The following is a 25,112-nucleotide window of genomic DNA, read 5'->3' as shown; positions in this document are numbered from 1 at the left end:
GCAAAGTTAGACGGCGCGCCCGGGAAGCCGAGCTGCGAGGGTTAAAGCAGCTGTGCGTCACGGGGAGAAGGAACCGGTTGCCGCGCCCTGGGCTGAGGCCAGCTCACCTGGGACAGGTGAGAAGAGGCTGCTGGCTCGCTTGCTGGGAGACGGAAGGGCCGGGCCGGGGGCCGTCGAGGATGGCGGTGTGTCCAGCTGTGCCGCCGTCGTGGCGCTACGGGTTACTGCTGGCCGCCTACGGGCTCTTCCTGCTGGTGGGCGCCGCCGTCTTCGCTGCCCTGGAGGGGCCTCCCGAGCGAGCCCTGCTGGCCGCCCTGCACGACGCCCGCGGCCGCCTGCTGGCCGAGCACCGCGCGTGCCTGTCGGAGGAAAGGCTGGCTGGCCTTCTGGAGCGCCTCATCGACGCCGGCAACTACGGCGTCTCCGGCCTGGGCAACGTCTCCGGAGACGAGAACTGGGAGTTCACCTCGGCTCTTCTTCACCGCCAGCGTCCTCACCACCACAGGTAGGTCGTCGAGCTCAGCCCGACGGGGCATCCCTTTCCTTTTAGAGCTGCGCTGGCAGAAAACCAACCGGGAGAGACTCCAGCTGCCCTAGGCTGCCCAGGCACACAGGTCTGTGATCAGCCTCAAGCTGTGAGCAGCAAGGATGGAGGAACCCATCCTGTCCGCCCAGCTGTTGGTGCAGCTTTTACAGTGTCCGACTAGGACCTGCAAGACCAGGGTTCAAATCCCCAGTTGGCCATGAAGCTCGCTGGGTGACCGTGGGCCATCACTGCCACTCGGTCTAACCTACCTTGCATGGTGGTTGTGGGTGTTAAATGGAAAGGAGGAGAACCATGTACACCCCTTTGAGCTCCTTGGAGGAAAAGATGGGACAAAAAGGCAAAATTAATGATGCTGATGCTGCTACAGGAGAGCCACCTGCCCCATGCCTGCCAGTGGCTGGCTAAGTCCTCTGCAAACAAAGGTCTTTTGCTCTAGCCTGCTCTCTGATCCTTTGAAGTGGCGATGTTGGGGATTGAACCTGCGGCTTTCTGTGTATGCCAATGCCAGGCATTCAGCTCATTGAGGTTCCTTCTGCATGGCAAGCTTTGCACAGAGAAACAAAACAGCCCTTTTATTTATTTACCTAATGGCATTTTAAAGGCAGGTTTGCCATTTATGAGGTAGTTGTTATAGTCTTACAACACCTTACAATGTCACACAAGCAAAAATAAATAAATAAAATAAAACACCCCAATCTTACTCAAAAGATGAAGTTAAGGTGATGCATCAGAAATCCCATATAACCATTCGTGTAGAGGCAATATATGGTTTATGCTAACCAAAAAGTCTGGCCGTAATAAAATATAACTTATTAGGGGGTTAAGCTGTTGGTTAGGGTTAAATAGATTGAGCAATGCCAGCACTGGGCATTTATAGGCATTTTGTCTAGCAATTGCTTTTATTTCAACAAATACTTCCTCCCAGAACTGAGCCACTTCCCTGCATGTCCACCACATACGTTGACTCAAGCCTTTAAAAACAAAACAAAACAAAAGTGGTATCAGTCATTTATATCTTGCCAGGACTTTGCAATCAGTATAAACATAACGTGGATATAAAATGTGCCAGCATTAAAACTGAAGAGCAAATACAAACGCCAGTAAAAACCAAGATCATAAAAAAAAACAGCTGCGTGGAGAAGGGTTTCCTCCACTGGATAGCTCAGGGCTAGAGCATAGTGTTGATAACGCCACAGTTGTGGGTTTGATTCCTGTATGGAACAGCAGCACATTCTTGTGTTGCAGGTGGTTGGACTAGAATAAATTATCCTCAGGGTCTCTTCCAACTCTGCAATTCCAGACCCTCCAAGTGTCCCTATTTTCCAGGGCTGTCCCTGATTTAGAGAAGCCATCCCAGTTTCTGATTTGATCCTGGAATGTCCCACTTTTCCTTAGGATGTCCAGATTTTCATTGGATAAATGTTGGAGGGTTTGGAGTTATCCGACCCCTGAGCCATCTGAAAGCAGCCCTGTATAGGGAAGTTTTTAAATGTTTAATGTTTTATTGTGTTTTTTAAATATGTTGGAAGCCACCCAGAGTGGCTGGGGCAACCCAGTAAGATGTGTGGGGTATAAATAGTAAAATTATAATTATGGAATGGGACGCCCCTATTTTCATCGGAGAAATGTTGGAGGGTATGCAGTTCTATGATTCTGTTATCCTATTCCATTTGAGTTGTCGCAGTGGTGGGTTTACCCCTGCTTATCTCTGCTTGAGGAAGACAAAAATTAATCCCCCAAGCAGAGGGTTCCCAAACCCTCTCTCCAAAGTCGGAAGGCGCATCCAAGGTTAGGCCGCATCCTCAGAGCAAACCCATTGATATGTAGGGGCCTAAGCTAGTAATTCCAGTGCGTTCAGTGGGTCTGCTCTAAGAATAACTACCATTACAACTCCAGGGTCTCTTCCAACTCTGTGACTCTAATCCAAAGAGTTTTTAAAAGGGGAACGGATCCTGGAAGTCATCTAGGCCCAACCCCTTGCTCAGGGCATGGATCTTGCAAGGAGAGCCTCAGCTGAAACACTGAGGCCACCACCTCCCAAGGCAACATCTTGGCCTGACAGCCTCTGTTTAAGCACCTCCAGCAAAGGAGAGCCCCATCTCCCAAGGCAGACTGTTCCACTGTCAGGCAGCTCATTCCGCTAGGCAGTTTCTGCCATTGGTTAGCCAAAATCTGCTTCTGTGCCATTCCCACTCCTTGGCTCTGGACCTGCCCCCTGGCGGAGCAGAGAGCAGGTCTGCTCACTCCATCTTCTGTGAGGAAGCTCTTCAGATATCGGAAGATGGCTATCATGTGTCCCCTTCATCTTCTCTTCCGCAGACTAAACATAACCAGTTCTATTCCACACAATAATTTGTTTCCAGGCCCCCTCACTTGCCTGGCTGCCCTCCTCTGGACGTGCTACAGTTTGTCAACACCCTTCACTCGCGGTGCAGCATAAACCAGCACAGAATAGGGTGCCACAGTTACTTCTTGTGATCCTGCCTAACCATGTGTATCTAGGAACACGGCCTCATTCCAACACTTAAGGCAGTTAGCCATCAGGTCACCATGAGCTAATAGTCATGAAAAGCCTTTATTATCCTAGAGGGCAAGTTAGAGTCTCAGTGTCAGGATAACGCAAAACAATAGCACACTGCATTACAGTTCCACAAAAAAATTAGAATGGAGGTTGCTCTTTCCTGGCTCTCACACACCCATTTTGTGTTATTTTTCAAACTGATACATCCATGGACGAGCTTTGTTCAGACATGTTATTCCGCCTTTCCAGAAAACATGAGCAAATACGTTCTTTGCAGATTATGAGCAGAGTTCCCAAAATGTTAACAGTCCATAGAAACGGTGGCCTGGGGTGCAACCTTAATCGCATGCAGAGGTCAGGAAATAACATTTTTCCTGTGCCATAATCCAACTTCTTCTGCAAGTGCTGATCCTTAGATAGCCAAAAACTGTATCACATTCCTACAAAAGGATGGGAATTATGTTGCAAAGCAGCTGGAATGCCCCTGGTTGTGGAAGGGGACGTTTTTTCAAAAGAAAGAACTGGGTGCAGGAGATGGTTGTCCTCAGAAAGTACAACTGGCCATTGGTGCCTGCAATCTCCTGTGCTTTGGCCAGCACAGTTTGGTTTCATGGTGGCATCCCATCAGGTGATTGACAGGTGGGCAGTCCCACCTCCCCTGCAAAAATGGTCCAAGAGGCTTGGAGGAAGTCAGGATCCGGCCCATCAACCAGCTCCAGCTCCCCATCCACAAAGTACAAAGAGGAAATGAGCTTTTGTATGGCAGTAGAGGCATTAAGATGTGCAGGATCGAATGCCTTATACCGGAGTTATTTATTTAGCTTGTCAAAAGTACTCACTGCAATCAGCTGAATGCAACCGGCCATGCTCGGGCTCCCCAATCTCTCTGCCCGCCAACGAAAACTAATAAATGAATAGATGAATAACTATCCACATGACACTGACACAAAACCCCTGCAAGGATACTATGCAAAAGAAGGAAAAATCATTACTCCCCCTTCTTTCTCCCCCCATCTCTCCACGTTTTCTCCTCACAATGCCTATGATAGCAGTATCTTACACCAAACGTAACTGACCTGTAGATAGGATTCCGTGGACTGAAAACAGAGACACTAATGTACCTTTGTAATCCATGAAAATATTTCAATAAAAATAATTTTTAACAATATTATAGCTGATAAGTGAGCAAAATCTCCAAGCAGGAACAGGCCAGTTTTGGGGTAGCAGTGGGTTGCCAACTGCCCAAAGCCATTGCAAATGCAGAGAGGGGAGAAAGGGCAACGTGCCCATTCGACCCAGTGTTGCCTGCTCTGACTGGCAGCAGCTGTCCCGGCTGTCAGGTCCCGAGACAGGACTTTCCCCATCGCTGCCTCCCTGCTCCTTTGAACAAGGTCAAAACTGCTGCATGCAAAGTGGGACCGCTGTCACCTAAGTCACGGCCCTCCCGAATGACGCTAAACCTCAGAAGAAGGTGGTGGTGGTGTTTTGGGGTGACAAATGAATGGTGCTTGTTCCTCCGTATTTTATACCTGCAGGCTGAGGATCAGCTGGGCAAAACCAAAAGCAGAAAAAGCCCCACCCTCGTAAGACTACAGACGCAAAGATAACGTGACCTGGATCAGTTGCCCTTTAACATACTGCGAAATAGTTCTGCACACACATCAGAATGATTAATGTCTGAGAGGTGAAATTGCTCTCTCCAGGAAGGAGTAAATCTGCAGTTTGGGTTCCTCCTGCACTGTGATGGAGGCTCAACTGGCCTTGGTGACTAGAGTGCCTTTTTTCATCTCTGGCCACTTTGCCAGAGGGACAGTCCCGGATTTACAGAAGCCATCCTGGTTTTCTGATTTGATCCCGGAATGCCCCCCCCCTTTTCCTTAGGACATCCCTATTTTCATTGGAGAAATGTCGGAAGGTATGGTGTTACGCAACTCCCGAGCCAAGGAAATAAGAAACTCTACAACCTTTAGAAGACATCTGAAGGCAGTCCTATATAGGGAAGCTTTTTTTTTTAATGTTTAATGTTTTGTTACGTTTTTTATATATGTTGGAAACAGCTCAGAGTTGATGGGGCAACTCAGTTAGATAGCCGAGGTATAATCAAATTATGATGGGGATGATGGAATAAAGGTAATTGTAAAGGTACCCCTGACCATTAGGTCCAGTCGCACATCTCGCGGCGCTCATCTCGCTCTATAGGCCGAGGGAGCTGGCGTTTGTCCGCAGACAGCTTCCGGGCAGGGCCGGCGCCATTTAGGTGAACTAGGCAATTGCCTAGGGCGCCAAAATGGAGGGGGCGCTGGCCAGGCTTGGGCAGGGGGGCGGGACGGGCTAGCAGCAGCTTCTCCGCTGTAGTGGAGAGGTGCTGCTTGCCCCCTACACCACCACCCCGGCTCCCGCTAAAGCAGGCTTTGGCGGGGGGGGCGGGTGGGACGGGCGAGCAGCAGCTTCTCCTTTCAGCGGAGAAACTGCTGTTTGCCTCTCCACCCCCACCTCCTGCTAAAGCAGGCTTTGGCGGGGGGTGGGGGGTGCCAGAAGGTGGTCTGCCTAGGGCGCCAGAAACCCTAGCACCGGTCCTGCTTCCAGGTCATGTGGCCAGCATGACTAAGCCGCTTCTGGCGAAGCAGAGCAGCACACACACCGTTTACCCTCCCGCCGGAGCGGTATCTATTTATCTACTTGCACTTGACATGCTTTCGAACTGCTAGGTAGGCAGGAGCTGGGACCGAACAATGGGAGCTCACTATTTTCATCGGAAAAATGTTGGAGGGTATGAAAGACAACTCGGAAACTTCAATTGGTCAAAATATAGCAGCCAGATTACTGGCTGGTGTCCTCTTCAGATCTCAATTTAAAACAGCTGCATTGGTTGCCAGTTTGTTTCCAGGCCTCATTCAAGGTGCTCATTAGTGTTTTAAGTCCCTAAACTCCTCACCTCCCAAGTGATCTGCCTCCTTCCCTACAGATCCCTTTTGATTGATCTACTGCCCTTAGAAACTTGGTGGGATGGCATCCTGGGAGAGGGCCTTCTCTGGGGCAGCCCCTAAGTTATGGATGCGTCTGGCGACTTTGTTATCCAGCTTTCACTGGACACTGAAGACGCACCTCTTCATCCTGACCTCTGGCCTCTTGACACTGTATATTTTAGGAGCCACCTTATTTTTTAATTTTTGTTTTTTAACTGTTTTTAATATTGTGATAGGGTTGCTATATGTCTGGAATTTCCCAGACGTAGACAGGATTTGGCTGTCGGAAACAGTGTCTAGGCGGAAATCGCATAAACGTCGGGACTTCCCATTTGAAGTGTAGATTATGTCTAATTTACTTAAAATAGCTTCATTGTGTTGTTGTGTGTGTTGTTGTTTCAAAAAAATTAAAAAGCTCAAGAGTTTTGTGACCAAATTTTCACTTTTTGAAATGTGGCAACCCTAATTGTGCATTATTGTGTTTCAATATTAATGTTGTGTTTTAATTGTTGTAACCTGCCCTGGGGCTCTAGAGTGAAGGGCAGGTTATAAATTATTGAATTAATAATAATAATAATAATAATAATATAATAATAATAATAATGATAATAGGCAGGAGATGCAAAATTGTCTCTAGTCTGTCAGCAAATTGCATAGACAGACTATTATTATGCCAGTTCATTCTTCCAGAATAAAAAAGCTCAAAAACACCAACATCCTGGAGTTAATCTAGATCACCCTATCTGGAAAATTCACCATACCGACACGCCTAGACTAGTGCTCAAATTACAGAGGAGGCCAGAGCGGCCCATCCCATTTTGCAGAAGACTTTTAGAAAGCTACAGGGAGGCAGTGATTTTATTATAACCAGAAGAAGCACTTGGTGTGATGGTCTCTGGCACACCATGCATTTAAAACACCCTTATACCCAGGTGTAGTGGCCAGGGGGGTCAGTGGTTGGGGAAGATCAAAGGCACATTACTATTTCTGCAGCAGGGACCTCCCTCCAGGACCCTAGAGCCACCGAAACAGTGCGACAGGGGAGCTCTTTAGCCACTAAGAAGATGCACTCCTATTCATTGTGCTGGAGCCAATCAAAGTGAAAGGCAGAGAATCAGCCACTGAGGGTTGGCTCCTAGGGTCACTCTGGAGAAGGTGCATAGGAAGAACATTGAGGTTGCCTTGTTTTATGTGCTCCCAAGCTAAGCATTTAGGAATACTGAAAATGCAAGGGGCTTCTGTTTCAAGAGACTGGCATGCAAATTCTGTTACATACAACGAGGAAAGCACAACGCAAATCAATCTGACATGGGCAGTTGCCCCCGCCACAAATTACCGATAAATAAATAAATAAATAAAAACACTTATCTAAAAGTAGAAACTATAGAAAGATTTTGACAGATTTTTCTGAGCACTTGGGTTCTGAAGAAACAACTTGTTGAGACATTTCGTTCCAAATCTGCTAGGCAGAGGATGGTGACAGGTGGGTGTCCTGCCCCCCACCCAGCATCAATCCTGGCTGCACCTATGCACTCCGAAAGCAGATATTGGTACGCTCCGAATCATTTGCACCAGACATAGCAGATCTAGCTGAAAGGCAACACCTGGAGCTCTATCCTCCATCTGTGAGACGTCGTCAGAGTTCAAAGGACCATTTCCACCAGGAAAAAACACCCAAGGAAGGTGCAAAGAAGCAGGGTGTAGCCTAGCAGGTGGGTCTGGCTTGTGTGAAGGCAGGCCACATAGCGGAGACTCACGCAGCGCGCCTGTTCCTCTCGCCCACAGGTTATGGACACACGGTCCCTCTCTCGGCTTTGGGCAAAATATTCTGCATCCTGTACTCGCTGCTGGGCATCCCCATGACCCTGTTGCTCCTGGCCTGCCTGCTCCAGCACCTTCTGCCCCTCCTCAGCCACCGTCCGTCCGGTACATCCAAACACGCTGGGGTTTCCCGCCAGCCCGCGTGGCCCTTGTCCACGCCATGGGGCTGGGGCTGTCCACCCTGGGGCTCTTCATCCTCATCCCTGCCATCTGCTTCTGGGCCCTGGAGGGCAGCTGGAACTTCCTGGAGTCGGTGTATTTCTGCTTCATCTCTCTCAGCACCATCGGCCTGGGCGACTACGTGCCGCGAGGGAGCTCACAGCCACCTCTGCACGAGCTCTATGAGCTTAGCATCACTTGTAAGTCACTAGGCGGCGCTGCTGCACATTATTTATTATTAATGCGTAATTATAAGATCTCTGTTATCTTCTTAGTTATGGAATCTTAGAAGGGGGCATGGCTGTGCCTACCATGAACGGACCCTGCATCTCTCTCTCTATCTCTCTCTCTGGTCAGGCATTTAAACTAGCCAGAAGCTGTTCAAATCCCCACTTAGCTAATGGGCTTGACCAAGCAGATGGGCTCAGATTCCCACTTACGGTAGTCTATAAAATGGGGACTATTGACCTTCTGCAGCGTTTGAAACAGAAGTGGAAGCAAATTTCACAATGCCCTTTTTGCTGCGGATGCGAGCTAGAACATTGTTGTTCCGCCCTTCATTCATAAGAGTTCAAGACGGTTCACCGAATCAAATGCAGGATAAAAATAAGTAAATAAGTAAAACAAAACAGCAAAACAATAACCTCCCCCTTCCCACAGACACATTTAAAAGGGTATAAAATATTAATTTTATTTTGAAGAGGAACGTTTTCACCCAGTGCCTAAAAATATATAACAAAGGCGCCAGTTGAACCTAGATGCAATGTTGTCTCTGCCCCAAATGGTTACAGCCTGGATTAAGACCTGCATAGCAAACGTGGGGTGAGAAGTCAGGGGCTGAGGTGGGGGAGACATGGGGAGGCTGGCCATGGGAGAACTAGTCAAGAGGCTGGGTAGGTGAGGTATGGGTGGGAGGTCAAAGGGAGAAATGAAAGAGGAGGCAAGGTACGAAATATTGTCAAATGGGGGAACTGAAACAATGAGGACTAGTAGCTTGGTTTCTGGTGGAAAGGGCCTATAAAGGGGGGCATTGTGATTAGGAAATGCTACGACCATGCCCAAGATCAGGTGGGGAGATTTAAAAAAAATAATAATGCTGCCCCTCCCTCACTGACCTTTATTTTCACACCCACCCACACCAGGCTATCTCCTTGTTGGCTTATTGGCCATGCTGTGACTCTTGAGACGGCCTATCAGCTACAGGAAGTCCGGGCTTTTGTGCGTTTCTTCGCTCCTGCCAGTGACCCACCCCAGGAGGATGACGACCGTCTGGAGATCTTGGCCAGAGACCAGCTTGCCTTGACCACAGTGTCTGGTTCCACTTCCCAAGATGTGCCTATGGAAAGAGGTGCCACTTGACACCTCCTGGGGGGAGCCAACCCTCCCCCAGTCACCGTTGGTTTTAACGGGTGTCTCTGTTGATGGATGCTTTACTGGTCTTTATTTGCGTTCTTGCTGTTTTATTGTATTTTATTATATTGTATTATTGTTGTTGTTGTTAACTGCCCCGAGCGCCATTTGGCGGAAAGGCAGGGTGAAAATTTAACTGATGTAAAATAAGAAACTGCACCCTCAGCTCCCCCTGCCCATGCCCAGCCTTCAGTGTGCACCCTAGAGAGGAAGAGTACATGTGATAGAGAAGCATTCAGAGAGGGAGCATGGAGAAGCCACAAGTAGGAAGTCCATATATTCTCTAGGGGTGAAAAGGGAAAACAAACAGCAAGAGCTGAAGCCACCTCTCGAAATGCAGCACTTTGTGATTCTGTGAGCCAGTGACTCCATTCAAGCATGGTTAATCTATTTCTGATTGCTCTTCTAAAAAGCCGAATCCAGGAAGCAGTGCAAATTTTGACACCACCTCCAAGAAATCTCACAGAGAAATCTCCTTCGTTCTTTCTTGGTCCACATTCACAACATAAGTAAAAAGCACTACGATGCCACTTTAAACAGTCATGGCTTCCCCCAAAGAATTATGGGAGCTGTAAGTTTAAGGGTGAAGAGAGGAGACCCCTGTTTCCCTCACAGAGCTGCAATTCCCAGAGTGGTTTATCAATCGACCCCTCTTCCCTGGAATGATGAGAACTGTAGTTCTGGGAGGGGAATGCAGGCCTCCTAAACTCTCAGCATCTTTAACAAACTACATCTCCCTTGATTCTTTGGGGAAGTCATAGCTTTTAAAGTGGTATCTTAGTGCTTTAAGAATATGGTGTGAATGTGGACACACACACACACACACACACACACACACACACACAGCACCTGAGAGATGCAGTAACCATGGAAATCCCTCAACATGCATAGCTATTAGGCTGCCTCACACATAGTAATTTTTAAAAGCTTCCATTCCAAACATAGAAGGAAGGAAAGCTGTGGCTTGGATGGGGAGGCCCTGTATGCTCCTCCCAGTCGATTTCGAGATGTTTCCTACTCAGGGTATGTTTAGCCTGGAAAAGAGGAGACTGAGAGTAGATATGGTAGCCATCTTCAGATATCTCAAAGGCTGCCACATGCAAGAGGGAACAAGCTTGTTTTCTCCTGCTCTGGAGGGTAGGACCCGAACCAATGGCTTCCAAGTTGCAAGAAAGGAGATTCTGACTAAACATCAGGAAGAACTTTCTGTAAGAGCTGTTCCGACAGTGGAGCGGTCTCCCTCGGCAGGTGGTGGACTCTCCTTCCCTGGAGGTTTTTAAGCAGAGGTTGGATGGCCGTCCGTCATGGATGCTTTAGTGGAGATTCCTGCATTGCAGGGGGTTGGACAGGAGGACCCTGCCAACGATTATGCTGGGCAGGGTGTAGTGTGGAGACTGCTGTTGTGCTCAGGCCCCACTTGTGGGCTTCTCGGAGACAGATGGCTGGCCCCAAGAAGAACAGGGTGCTGCTGGATGGGCCTTTGGAGTGATACATCAGGGCTCATATTTTATGTCCCCTACTTTCTGGAGGTCTGCATCACAGACAAGAACCATTTTCAAGGGCCACACTCCCTTCGTGGCAGCCTTCTGGGGGCCACATGCCAGAGGTGGTGAAGGGCCAGAAGCAAAAGCAAGCTAAGCAACAAATGCGAATTTTACCAGGTGAGTTTCTACATTCACTCCTGTATCCAACAACCAGGAAAGCACAAGGTGTTAGCAGAGTTTGAGAGCATTTTCCAGTCTAACAAAACAGTAGGGTGAAAACCACAGCTGAGCAGAGGATATGTAGCCTGGGCAGATTCCAAAGGGCCAAACATAGAGGCCTTCAAGGGTTGCATTTGGTTCCTCTGCTTCAGCTACCTGAACAAAGCCAGTGCAGTTATGTTTATCTGGCTGTCAAAAGGGTAATTATTCTGGCTGTATGAGTAAGTCAAAGTACTTTATGTATCATTGTCAGCAACACAGTTACTTAAAATATAAGAATATTTTTCCTATTTTTCTTCTTTAAAAATTATTTTACCCCGCCTTGGGGTCCTTTGGGAGGAAGGGTAGGCGATCTAAATAATGAGTGGTGATTTTGGAAACCACCCAGAGAATGTTGGGTTTGGGGGCAGCACAGAAAGGCAGTTACCGTAAATAAAAAGCCTGTGTGAATCTTTCAGAGGAGGGCAGTTCCCTTGCAGCAATCAGTGAGGGTCACAATCCATTGGAAGGGGAGAAAGAGGGTTAGAGTAACGAGTTCTCACTTATTTATACAGCTTACACAGTCAATTAGCACAAAGATGAGATTAGACTAGTGGAAAAAAGCTGACTGATTGTGGTACAGCCCACTTCCTAGAAGTTTTTCCTCCTGCCTAGTCAAGGGACAAGGGCTGTTTCCCAACCCAGTGCCTGCATGATGCCAGAAATAGCACGCCACCCCCCCGCCATATCTATTGCCCCTTGTCCTCTTTCCCGTATTCTCTACCCCATTTTCTCTGATTCCTGTTTATTTATGTACCAGATTCCATTTATATCCAGTCTTTCCCCCAAGGAGCTCAAGGTAGTGTACATGGTTCCCATCGCTCTGCCCACCAAACTTTTTTCTTCATCCTTTCGACAACTCTGTGAGGTAGGTTATGCTAAAACAGGGAATGCCAACCTTTTTAGTCCAGTGGGCACATTTGGAGTAATCAAGGGCCCCCTCTGCTCGCTTCTCCTCCCCCTCCCCCTACAGAGTAAGTGCATGCAAACTAACTTTCCCCAAATGATCTGTGTTAAAGTCGTATCGGTAATCTGAGCCCTGAAAAACATGTCAAAGTTCAGAAGGAAGTGGGAAAGAGCCCCACTTCCTCCTCCTGCTCTATGTACTTTTCATGGGAGAAAAAGGTAACCAGCCTCATGACCTCATGTCCAAGGGGGCACAAAGTGGGGGGTGGTATGCTCAGAGGCTTTGTGAGCACCCCAGGAGGACCTCGAAAGTGTCGCATATTTTGGTGACCCCCTGGGCTAAAAGGTGCTGAATGGCTCAAGGTTACAGAGTAAGCTCCACAACCGACTAAGGATTTGAACCATAGTTCCCCAGACCTTTGTGCAATACTGCCATACCTTTAGGCCTTCGTTCTGGTAAGCCCTAGGCCTTCCTGCTTACTGTGTTCTAATAGCATACAGCATTTCCTGTTCTTTTGCTACCCCTGCCGAGGTCTCAGTTGCCACACGGAAGAGGTATTGTTCACCAGCCTTCTATAGCTATACCTCACAGCAAGTGTTCAAAGACTTTCTGTGACAGAAGGGCAGCTCAGCCAATGGACACGAAGCAGCAGGTGATTTCCAGCATGTATCGCAAACACACCACAAACTACCTTCCTCACGCACCTTGTGTCTTTTGATATATTTATTTCAAACTCTGGTACAAATTTAGTGCAAATAACCAGGGAGGGACTGGGCTGAGGGGGAGGTGCAAAACTTGGGGGGGGGCAGAGGGAAGTTGGCAACTGTCACATCTGGCTGTAGGAGTATTCAAGGCACTTTGTGGCTTTTGTACCATCGACCAACAACAAACATTGATCATTAAAAAATAATAATAATAGAGCCAAATAAACTTTGTAAAAACAGCGGAGGTGGGGAGGAGGCACCCGTTTTCAAACCCAAAAGAGCAGCTCACATGCATGTGCACGCACACAAAAAATCACACACACACACACACACACACACACAAATAAATATCGTTCCTAAAATTTGGAGAGTGTGAATTTGAAAAGCTGATTTCTTCCCTCTCCAGGTAAACCAGGATACATGGGCACTGCCCTTTAAAAGTGGCATCTTCTCTGGGGAGGGCATGGAGATAGGGTAAGAGAAAGAAAAAAAGAGTTTGGACGATCTCCCTTGCCCCAGTGGGGGAAAACAAACACACCCCTCTTTGGCATGAGCAGTCAAGCAGCTGTGCCCCCCCCCCCGAGGACTGTGGGCAATGACGTGCTCCAGCAAGGCTGTGGCATGGCAGGCGAGGCCCTCCCAATGGCTAGTGGGGATTTAGGGCTGGGGTTCCCTTTGGAGTGGCAGAAGTGCTCTCGTGTGCTGTGCCTCCTGCCATCCCATGTATGGGGGAGTGTGGGGAGAAGAGGCAAGTTGCGGTGGCCCATCTCAGCTGACACGGCACTTCTCCTTGCGGCTGAGCTTGTGGCGTCTCTGCTGCAGTCCTCGTTCTAACCGGGCGTCCTCTTCCAGAGCTCTAAAGTGGTGTTGGAGGGCAGCAGGCAGAAATGGGGATGAAAAACAATGGAAAAGCAGCATTAGTGGGTAGAAAGTAGAGCCACGTCACCGACAACAGCAGGTTGAGCCCCCCACCCCACCCCACACTACTTAAGTACCTATCAAGAGCCCTGCTAGCCAATGACCCATCTAGTCTAGCATCCTGTTCTCACAGTGGCCAATCAGATGCCCCAAATGGGAAACTGACAGGCAGGACCTGAGTGCAACAGTGACTCTCCCCACCTGCAATTTCCAGCATTCACTGAACACAGTGAACGCTTATTTCTGAACAAATGTGATGCAGAGAGGATCACACTTTTAAATCGTCGCACCACTTCCATTTATCCCCTCCAACCTGCTTCGAAGAAAAACAAAACAAAAAGGAGAATTGGTTCCATGAAAACAACTCAAAGGAAAATCAAGGTTCCACCCTGATTTTTTAAAACAAATTATTTTAGATGTTCCATTCAGAAACAAACTCTGGTCTCCAATGTTTACATTTGACACGAGCATCAGTGTTGGGGGGGGGGGAGGGCAGGGCAGGGAACAGGCTGACACAATAGCCAACCTACTTCAATGCAACAAGTCTCTCTAAAAGCTGGCATGATATCCAGGTACATCATCACCCCTGTTAGCTTACTGTTCTCATTTCTATACTGTAAAATATGCTCAATATTTTAAGAATACTGTCTATTAACTCTTCTTGTCAATACAAGTTTCTCTCTGCAGCTACATGGCAAGGATAATAGAGAAATTTAGTTGGTTGTGGTTACAAAGAGGGAAAGGTACTCCGCACGTGTGCAGAGGCACTGGTGCCTTTGCTGTTGCTTGAGTGCTCGGAAAGACCTGGTCCTCGCATCAAGAGCCCAGAGTCTAGGAAACCTTGGGAAATAAGGCATTTTGGCTGCAAACAGAAAGATTAACAGGTACCAGAGAAGTTCTTACACCAGAGGACCCCCCAACTTCCAGTCTCACACGTCTGCAGTCCCTGCAGGTAGCTTCACCCCTGTGCTTCAACTGCCAGCATCCCTCTTCCTCACACTCCAAAGAAGAGATGAGCCACTCACATCTCTTTGATGTCCAGGTCTCTCACCAGCTCGTCCCTCTGGTTCACCAGCGACACCAGCTCTTCCAGAAGGAGCTGCTCCCGCTGCTGTTGAGCTTCTGTTTTGAGCCAGTCTGGAGTGGGGAGAGGCATAGCAAGAAAGGCTGATCCACCTTCCAATCCATAGATATAGAAAGCCACGTACAGATGTACATGTATATATTAAAAACTGCAAATAAACCCAGGCGTGCAACACACACACACACACACACACACACACTGTAGGGCGATTAAAACATCTGAAGACTGAAGAAAACAATTTTGAAAACAGCAGTAGAGAAAACCAAAACATTGGAATAAAAACCAGAATAAACTTTTTTTTTAAAGGAACACTGAAACAGAACTTTCATCTTGCCACCCTGCCCTGCTGCCAAACTTCCTAGATCTACTCCCTTCTTCATCAACATCCCCAGTCAGGAAATGCTCCAGGGGCCACAATAGCCCAGCAAACCAGGCATGCTAGAGAAACACTGACACAGCCTCCCAGGCCCCTTTCCCCTCCAGGTTCCCTTTCCCAGTCCTCCACTCTGGTTTGCAAGTCCTCACCTTCAATAGCCATCATGGCTCTCAGCTCACGGCTCAGGAGTTCAAATCGCCGCTCCAAGTCTTGCTCTTCCATCCTGAAGAAGAAAGGAACAGGCTGCGTTCAGACACCCAAAAAGTACCGGTAACTCCTCTTAGCAGCTGTTTCTAAGAATGACAATTCCCTTTGGAATGTATGTTTTTGAAGTTTAATAAAGATTTGTATATTAAAAAAAAGAATTACAATTCCCAGAGTTCCTGGGAAAGAGACAGGCTGTAAAACCAATATGGTAGCTCTGTGAAGGGAACAGAGGTCCACCAAAGACACCTGGCACCCTTAATAAACTACAACTCCCAGGATTATTTGGGGGAAGCTATGGCTGTTTAAAGTGGTATCACAGTGCTTTAAACATGGTGTGAATGTAGCCTTGGATCACATGAGCAAGCCATCATGCTGTGTGCTCCATCAAGCAGTGGAAGTCCTGTCCCCTTCAGTGCTGCCATTTTCTCTTCCCACCCCTCCTGCACTCACAGCAATTGCAGCTGGTCTTGCCGTCGGATCAGGGCATTCTTTTTATTCACCAGCGTGAACCATTCCTGGATCAGCTCCTCCTCCCTCAGTTTGTCAGCACCTGAAGTAGATCAGGGGAAGAGAGGGAGGGTGGGGATCTCTGATAATCTTTCTTCCCCAACGTGCAAACATCTGGAACATCTGGAGGACATTTGTCACTACCGAGAATTTTACAATTGCAAGCAACTTCCCCCCACCCACCCACCCAAAGCCATATGTGACATCAGATGTGTAGGGCATAAAAAGCGGGACTTGCAAGTGTTTCACTTTCAAAGGGCTTCGTTTTCAGTACTGATCAGCACTGATAGCAAACCCACTTTCATGGCTGTGCTAGAGGGACTTGCTGTCAGCACAGATCAATGCTGAAAATGAGTCCCTGCCCGAGAGCCACATGCAGGGCTGGATTTAGGATTGATGAGGCCCTAAGCTACTGAAGCTAATGCGGCCCTTTATATGTCCAGCTGTCCTTTGTCAACAACAAATTGTCGCTGTTTTTTTGTGTTGAATATATGCTATATGGTCATTTGTGGACCTAATAGGTATCTAAAGCTATTTGCCACTGTTGCTGTGTGTAGGTTTTATTTTATTTGTTTTTATCTTATATTTTGGAAATGTACATCCAGTTTCTTTTTCCTTTAATTTTTTTTGGGGGGGGGCCTAAGAGAGTAGGGCCCTAAGCTATAGCTTGTTTAGCTTATACGTAAATCCGGCACTGGCTACATGTGAGGTTGGATGAGTGCTTGACGGGCTTGTAGGGGTGTTGCATGTCACTGGACACCTGTGGGTGGGGCCTGGGGTGAGCAGGGGCATTTAGAAACACAGGAAGGGTGCGCCCAGGAAGGGGAGGCTTTACCCTCCCCCTCCCACCTTCCTCCCCATCACAGGAATGTACTTTGCATGGGCAGGAATTGTGCACTCAGCACAGAGGCAGCAAAATGCGGGGAAGGTCTTTGCAGGCTTGCCCACTCTCGCCCATGAGGTTGCCCCCTCTCTAGAGTTTCAGGCAGGGGTCTTTCCCAGTCCTACCTGGCAATGCCTGTGGACTTCTGCATGCAAGGCAGATGCTCTACCACTGAGCTGTGGCTCCCATCCCCAGTATTCCTACCTGATTCCATAAGGCCCCGCAGGTCCTTCTCCACCACAGCTGCCCGCCCATCAATTTGCCGCTGTTCATTCTCCAGAGCCCGGAGTTCAGCAACCACGTACTGGCTGGTGTCTTGGAATCTCTAGGGTGAAACCACAGCAGTCATTAGAGGTGGTGTCTGTCCTGGGACGGGGGACGTGAATACCACCCTGGGGCAGGGAAGAGCTAGACTGTTGCCTACAGAAATGATATCCCAGAAAGCATAAACACCTTGCTAGAGATGAAAACAAGATCCATTATACAAGAGGACATTCAAACTTGCTTTGTTACCTGCGGATTATCCCAATCTGCTTCCTAGTGGTGAGAGTGTGACTTTCAGATCTGGGAGACCTGGTTGTTAAAAGTCCCACCTCTGCCACAGGGTGACTGGGTGGCCTTGGGCAAGTTTGCATTCCGGTTCAACCTCAGGTGCCCAATCTAAAATTGGAACAACAGTGGCCAGCCTCACAGGGTGGTTGTGAGCAGGAGGGGGGGGAACCACACAAAGGCTGTTCAGTGCTTTGCCAATTTAAACGAGCTGTAGAAAAATGAAGAAGGTGCAACTTATTCTCATTGTAAAATCTACTTTTTTTGTGGGCAGTGATGGCCACCAACTCAGATGGTGTTAAGACTATGAATCGAAAAAGAAGATGCTATATGTACTTGTTTGTTTTGTAACAATAATTTTTTTTTAATAAAAACTAGTTAAAAAACAAAAGAGGATTGGACAAATTCATGGGAGAGAAGGCTACCAATGGCTATTATAGCCAAGGTGGCTGTTCTCTGTCTCCACTGTTAAAGGCAGCTATGCCAGTTGCTAGAAACCACAGCAGGGGAAAGGGCTTTCATGCTTGGGTCCTGCAACTGGCTGGCCACTGTGAGAACAGGATGCTGGACAAGTTGGAGCACCGGCCTGGTCCAGCAGACGCTTCTTATTCTCTGAGGAGAGGCTTTGCAGGCTTGGGACATTTTCATAAGAAGGAGCAGTAAAGCACATTATGAGCAACAGATGAAGCAGCCTAGTAGGAAAGCAAGTCATTGATCAATCAAGCCCAGTATTAGTTACTTTTGACTGATAGCGTCTCTCCCAGCTCTGCAACCTGAGATCCTTCAAATGTCAAGGATTAAATCTGTGACCTTCTGCATGCAAAGCATGAGATTTGCCTCTAGGTTACGAGGCCCTTCTCTTGTAACACGCAGAAAGAGAGGAGAGACCAGGAACTGCCTAGAAAAATAAGTTAGTAGAATTAGCTACCCAAATCTCTCCTGGGTTACTCATATGCTTTCTAGAACAGCTATGAGTGGCAGATGGCAAAGGGCAGGTAATGAACAACCAACCAACCAACAACAATTGCTATCTTAAAACTAAAGGGACATTTCACACAAGCCCGGCTCCTGAAATTAGCAATTGATTTCCCCCCACACCAGAGGCAACCAGAAGAATGCAAGAGCAAGTTTGCAAGATTAAGCAACAGGCTCATCTAGACCACATGTGTACCCTACATTTAAAGCCCTATGATTCCACTTTAAAACAGTCATACCCTCAGCCAAAGAATTATGGGAACTGTAGTTTCTTCAGTGGCCTGTGAGTTGTTAGGAGACTCCTCACAGAGCAAATGTAATTTTTGTACCCCACCCATGTGATTTGGTTGCCCCAGCCACTCTGGGGCAGCTTCCAACAGGGTATACAAAAACACAGCAGCAGCAACAACTACAATCACATAACAGAACAGAACACGTTAAAAGTGTCTCGATGCAGGGCTGCCTTCAGGTGTCAAAGGAAAGTTGCATAACTATCTCTTTGACATCTGATGGGAAGCCCCATGAAGAGACATTGAGTGTTAAACCATTCTGGCAACTGTAGCTCTGGGAGAGGAGTAGGGGTCTCCCGACAACTCTCAGCACCCTTAAGAATCTACAGCTCCCAGGATTCTCTAAGGGAAGCCATTCCTGTTTAACGTGGTATCATAGCATTTTAAGTATATGGTGTGAATGTGGCCCTAGTCCAGCAACTTGATCTCACAGCGTTCTCCATGCTTATGGGAAGTCTGCAAGCAGGACATGAGTGCAAAAGCTCTCTCCTCTCCACTTGAGACTCCCAGCAACTGCCTCCGACAGTAGAGGGAGAATGCAACCATAGTAGCCAATAGCCACCCATAACTGGTGGGAGTTGGGGGAGGCAGGCAATTGGTCTGCTTCCAGCACCAATTAGCAGGGAAGAGGCCCTTAGGAGGCATGGAAGTTGACTAAGAGCCATATGCCATATGCCACGATGCCAAACTCTGCTGCCACCCACCCACACAGCACTCGACTCCCCTGGGGGAAAACCCCTCCTCGTAAGATGGTGGCAACATCCCCACCATCTTTGGGCACATATGGGGTATTTTGAGGTTTCTGTTTCCAATAAAGGAACTTGGATGACTCACTCGCTACAAACATGGTTGGTCTGGGTAGGAACTGAAACGGCCTCCTGTGCAGCACAGCAGTCATGCTGTGACAATGCAATTTCCTGCAGGGACTTGTGCTCTTGGACACCTTCCTTGAGAGCTAGAAACTTGTCAAGTGTTAAAGCCAAGTTCCTTAGGATTCTGAATGAGCTGCCCAACACAACTGCAGCTAAGAAGAACCTAGTCTAAATATGTTGCTCGTCTCCTATTACTGGAGGATCGCTCTGGTGAGTTAAACCAAAGTTTTATCTAGATCAGGACACTTATATGCAGCAGTAGTCAGCCCAATGTTTCTGAGAAGCTCGGACACTACACAGGGAGCTGAATTTTGACTACGGTTTGGCCCCATAATCTGGGAAATCAGAGGTAGATTGCCTTAGGACATGGAGGCTCCATTTAGTTATGTTTAACAAAATGGTTAATAATAGCTGCAAATAGTCTCCAGTTATTCATGCTTTTCATGCCGTTGTTAAAGAGCCCCCAGCCAGGCAAAAAAAGGGACACCCAGGAGGGCAGAGGTGGATCAGATTTTAGGATTCAAAGTCTCCTCTTTTTGGTGGTGGGGGGAATGTGTATTTTATAAAATCTGTGGTGTTAGGGGACTAGCTTCCTTTTTCTGGTGCGCCTTTTTTACCAGCTGAAGCAGCTGCTAATCAGAGAAAGGCTGCTTTCAAATGAGGCAGTTTCGTTTTAAATCAGATCTTGCTCCAAAAGCAATTCTAAGCTCAAGCGGCCCAATGCTTCCCACATCTTACCGGAATCTCTTCATTGGTGCTGATCTTCAGGCTGGTGTCCTGGGGCAGTTCGTGGGAGGTAGCAGTTGGAGGGGCTGTGAAGAAGAGAGCCAGAGATAACCAGGCTGATTGAATTACAAGGTTTTTTTTGTTGGGCTGGGGTAGATAGAAGGGGTATTCAGACCAGAGCACCTGCTTATGCAGGGGACCCTTCAGAGACAGTTGGGAGATGGAGGAAAAAGCAAGGCGCCCACCTCTTTAGTTCCGGCAAGGATCCAAACTCACCTGGGTGCCGGTGAACTTTTGGTCGGGGTCTTGATCCCCCATCGCTAACAATCCTGGGAGAGGAAGGGGGGGAGAGAGAGGAAAGTGGGTCTTAGCAAAGCAAACTGAGTCATGTAACTTTCATCTTTGAAAAATATTGAACAGACTTGGGAGACGGAAGTAGAGAGGCTGCATCCTCTCCGGCCCCCCAATGTTGTGGGAGCTTACCCCATCATCTGCGGCCATGTGCCATGTTGGCTAGGCTGATGAGACCTGGAGTCTCAACTAGAGGGCACCATGTGTTGCCACCCCAACCTCCCAAATCCAGTATGCACCAGAAGATTTGGACTACAACTCCCATCTGTCAGGTGTTGAGTCCAAGATATGGAGGCTCCAAGCTGCTACAGAGCAACAGAGCAAGTGTTTAATTTATACATTTAAACAAACAACAGGGTAGTATTGCCCTAAGGGGGTGGGGAACCTTTGGCCCTCCAGATGTTGCTGAACTACAACCTGCATAATCCCTGGCCATCGGTCATTTTTGCTGGGGCTAACAGGAGTTGTTTTAATGCAACGTCTGGAAGTGAGAAATTGCAAGTTTTCGATCAGCATTTTCACCTAGACAGGTGTATGGTCTTCACCGTTTCACCATGCGATAGCACATTCAAAAAGAACATGGAAACATGGAGATGGCTGGCAAGCGAGCAAGCCCTGAGCAGAAACCAGCCAGCTTTGGGAGGGGGGGGGTTGCCATCTACCCTGATCAGCTGCAAATGCAGAGAGGTGAGGAAGGCATTAAAGGAGAGAGGTCAGACTTTTATCCGCCTGGCCTGATATTGTCTGCTCTGAGGGGAAGTTGCTCTCCTGGGTGTCTGCCAGAGGGAGTATATTTCCCATTACCTTCTTCCTGATCTTTTGAACTGGAGATGGAAACATGACCTACAGCCCATTACTAGCAGACTATTCTACAGCAGGTACATCCAGCTTAGCTGCCTGCACTAAAATTAGCAAACCAAGCATAGAAGCAGCACACATAAAAGGCACGTACTTGGGAAGCAGAAAATCAGTGCTGGCTCCAGGTTTCCATCAAGATGGCCTCTCTATGGCTCCCCCCACCCACTTCCTTTTGGGCCAAAAGGCTCTGAGAATCGACAGTCTGCCCTCTGCAGGGGTGTAGGCCTTGGCAGCTGCATCATGATACCAATCCCAATGCCAGCCCTGCACAAGACATACCTAAAACAGATTCTGGCCACTTGCACCATAAATTTAAAGCACTGCACTGCCACTTTAAACAGTCATGGCTTCCACACAAAGAATTCTGGGAGCTGTAGTTTGTTAAGGGTGCTGAAAGTCTTAGGAAAACTCCAGTTCCCCTCACACAGCTACAGTTCCCCGAGTTCCCTGTGAATAGCAATGCTTGTGAAACTATTCTAGGAAACTGTAGCTCTGAGAGTGGAATGTGGGGTGTGTATGTGTCTCTTATCAACTCTATTACCCTTAACAAACTACAGCTCCCAGAATTCTTTGAGGGAAGCCATGACTGTTTAAGGGTGGCATTGTGGTGTAAACCACTGAGCCTTGGGCTTGCCAGTCAGAAGGTTGGCGGTTCAAATCCCACAACGGGCGGTGAGCTCCATGCTCGTTCCCTGCTCCTGCCAACCTAGCAGTTCGAAAGCATGTCAAAGTGCAAGTACATAAATAGGTACCACTCTGGTGGGAAGGTGAATGGCGTTTCTGTGCGCTGCTCTGGTTCACCAGAACCGGCTTAGTCATGCTGGCCACATGACCCGGAAAAAACTGTCTGCAGACAAACGTCGGCTCCCTCGGCCAGTGAGATGAGTGCCACAACCCCAGAGTCGTTCGTGACTGGACTTAACTGCCAGGGGTCCATTACCTTTACCTTTACGACTGTTTAAAGCAGATGTGCTCTCTGTTGCGGTAAGAACAAAGGAGAGTCTCATGGCACCTGAAAGCCTAGCAGATTGATAGTTGTGGAACCAGAATTCACTTTGCCGTCTAAAATGGCTGGATATCGTGCACAAACACACATACCCCAAGTACGGAGAGAAAGAAGTTTTTATTTTATTAATTAATAAAATGATTAGTAGTTCACCAGGACAACTCAAAAGTGAGGCACATAAAATTTTAAGCTTTCAATGCAAACACTGTTATTGGTTCATCGTGGACAGAGCAAAAACCACACAGAACAACCCGTTCACCAATGAGAAACAGAACAGAAAATCAGGTTAGGGCAGAGGCCTGCAGCTCTTCCAGATGTTGCCTAACTGCAACTCCCATCTGCCCCAGTCAGCACAGCCAATGGCCAATGATGACAGGAGGCCAGCTGTTACAAAAGACAGCCAAAAAGGCCCAGTTCTTGAAACCTGTCCATCAAAAGCAACTGCCAAATTTCAAAAGCAGGAAACCAGTGTCAGAGTTCAATGGTGCCTGGAAGCCAAATGGCAGCTTTGGCTGTGCTGAGGGAAATGCAACTCTGCACGTGCCCAGCAGCACTCTCTCCACAGCAGCGTTTTTCAAAGCCAAAAGCTTGGATCTGAAGCAGTTGCTGGGCCAAAGCCAAGCCTAGGTTAGACCCGCCTAGATCAAGCACCCATGCTAAAAGCTCTTAGTTCAGCAGGGCAAGGGGTTAGCAAAACCAGAAGCGCAACGATAAAAAAGCAGCCATGCAACATTAACCCGGCAACGCGCCCAAGCAACTTGTCCAGTGTCTTCCTGGGAGCTCCACTCACCATGGCCAGCCGCCTGGCAGGGTCCTCAACTGGGCTGCCCGGCTCCCCTTCATCCATGGACAGGGACTCGCTTTTGAGCCGCGAGCGCCGCTTCTTCACCAGGTCTGCATCCCGCACATGGGCGAAGGTGGACTTGGCAGTGGGAGCGTGGGGGGGCTACCGGGCCTTGGCCCCCTGTGGAAAGCCGGCTGCAAGGGGCGTTCGATGCTGCCCCGCGACGCAATCCGCTTCAGCCGCGGAGGGGGAACCAGCTTCTCCCCATTGCTGGTGGGCGGCTTCCCCTCAGGCCTCGCAGCTTCTGTCCCAGAAGCCTCTGCTTCCGCACCCTGAGCGAGAGTAGCCCCATTGGCCAGCAGCTTCCCATCGGGCTTTGAGGCAGCAGTCTCACAGTCGCTCGGAGCAGAGACTCTTCCTGCTGTTCAGGGTTTTGACTGGCCTCAGTGCCATTAGCCACGGCTTGTTCACCAGGCTTCGGGGCCTCAGTCCTAGAATCCAGTTGGGCCTCAAAACCGGCCCCACGTTCCGTGGCTGAATCGGCTTCAGCGCCATTAACAAGTGTTCCCATCAGATTGGGAGGCCTCCGCCTTAGTGGGAAGAGACTGTGTGTCTGCAGTACTCTCACCACAGCCTTCTCATCAGAATTTCGCACCCTCAGCTTTACAGTCCACAGTTCTGAGGGGCTCCGGTGTGGCTTCATCGGCTGGCTTGACAGCTGCGCCATTGACAATTCCCTTCTTGTCAGCTTCTGCCATGTTCACGCCTCATGTGCCCGATCTAGTTCCACAAGCTGTGGCGGCTCAGCACTGTTGGCTCCGCCACCTTGTCCTCTGTCACAGCTGCCTTCCCAGAATCCTTTGCAACACCTGCCTTCTCCTCACTCTGAGAATGCTCGGGGGCAGCATCATCCAACTTTGCTTCTGGCCTTCCTCTGGCATGGTGCTGGAGGCCTTTGCCACCCAGAGTCCTCTGCGCCTAACCCCCAGGCTGCTCTGTCTGGGAGGCAGCAACATGGAGGTGCTGGGAGTAGAATTCGGGGGATCAATGGAGCCAGACGAGTCCGTGTCGAATTTGCCCACCTTGTAGGTGGTTGGTTGCTGTTGGCGGCAAACTGCACCACATTCAGCTCTTGCCCGGTGAAAAAAGCCCGGATTTGGCATAGGTATGTCATGACGATAGCGGTCGGGCACAGTCAGGAAAACCATGTCGGCAGGGTCCATCACCCGGGAGATCCCCAGTGAGGCAAAGCCATCAAAGGCCTGATTACGGAAGAAGAGAAAAGAGAGGAACTCAAGAGCCTGTTGAAGCCTTTTCCCAAGCAAAGGGCTTTTTCCACAGCAGGGTTTTATTTATTAACATCATGCTCTCCTCCTCCCCTACTGCATTTTTCAAGGGCTAAAAAAACTTTTGTGTGTGTGTGTGTGTGTGTGTGTACCACCTTTCCTCCAATGAGCTCAAGGTGGCATATATAGTTCTCCCATTTCATCCTCATAACAATTCTGTGAGGTAGGCTGAGAGTAAGTGACTGGCCCAAGGTCAGTAGTGAGCTTCAGGGCTGAGTGGGGATTTTAACTCAACCTGCCAACACTCTAACCACTACACCAACTTGACACTTACCCATTTACAGGTGGGAGGATGAGAGAAACAGAGGCCTCCTGCACCTGTCTGTCCTTTTCACTGGGCCACCCAGTTTCTGAATTATTTATCCCCAGAACAACCCTGTGAGGTAGTCTAGGCTGAGTTAACAGAGGACTCCTGCACCTGTCCTGTCCTTTTCATTCTGGGCCACCCAGAGTTTTCTGAATTATTTATCCCCAGAACAACCCTGTGAGGTAGTCTAGGCTGAGTAACTTGGACTTAAGGCCACCCAGAAACTCAATAGCTCAGCTAAGGATGCGAACCTCTCTCCAACAAGGCCTTGGGACCTCCTATATTAAGACGTCCCT

General features: G+C 48.6%; 2 protein-coding genes across 2 annotated transcripts in view; one reads left to right on the top strand and one right to left on the bottom strand.

Annotated features, from left to right (window-relative positions):
- Positions 1-135: 135 nt before the first annotated feature.
- Positions 136-9,958, top strand: KCNK7 (potassium two pore domain channel subfamily K member 7). The gene is given in 6 exon segments (XM_033136347.1): positions 136-475; positions 477-505; positions 7,820-7,954; positions 7,957-8,214; positions 9,157-9,183; positions 9,186-9,958. Coding segments are annotated over 6 exon segments (933 nt in total). The 5' UTR covers positions 136-179; the 3' UTR covers positions 9,374-9,958.
- Positions 9,959-12,781: 2,823 nt separating this feature from the next.
- EHBP1L1 (EH domain binding protein 1 like 1) overlaps positions 12,782-25,112 on the bottom strand; it is a 42,646-nt gene continuing 30,315 nt past the window's right edge. Inside the window, 15 exon segments of the mRNA XM_033136136.1 lie at positions 12,782-13,633; positions 14,721-14,832; positions 15,305-15,378; positions 15,813-15,912; positions 16,957-17,077; positions 20,177-20,250; positions 20,441-20,493; positions 21,171-21,186; positions 23,031-23,308; positions 23,310-23,357; positions 23,359-23,587; positions 24,147-24,200; positions 24,203-24,259; positions 24,262-24,344; positions 24,346-24,425. Of these exon segments, the coding sequence (XP_032992027.1) occupies positions 13,546-13,633; positions 14,721-14,832; positions 15,305-15,378; positions 15,813-15,912; positions 16,957-17,077; positions 20,177-20,250; positions 20,441-20,493; positions 21,171-21,186; positions 23,031-23,308; positions 23,310-23,357; positions 23,359-23,587; positions 24,147-24,200; positions 24,203-24,259; positions 24,262-24,344; positions 24,346-24,425 (1,467 nt within the window). The 3' untranslated portion in view covers positions 12,782-13,545.

Source organism: Lacerta agilis, chromosome 17 (assembly GCF_009819535.1).
Source record: "Lacerta agilis isolate rLacAgi1 chromosome 17, rLacAgi1.pri, whole genome shotgun sequence".
NCBI lineage: Eukaryota > Metazoa > Chordata > Lepidosauria > Squamata > Lacertidae > Lacerta > Lacerta agilis.
Note: the sequence above shows the minus strand (reverse complement) of the source record. Positions and strands in the feature narration are given on the sequence as shown.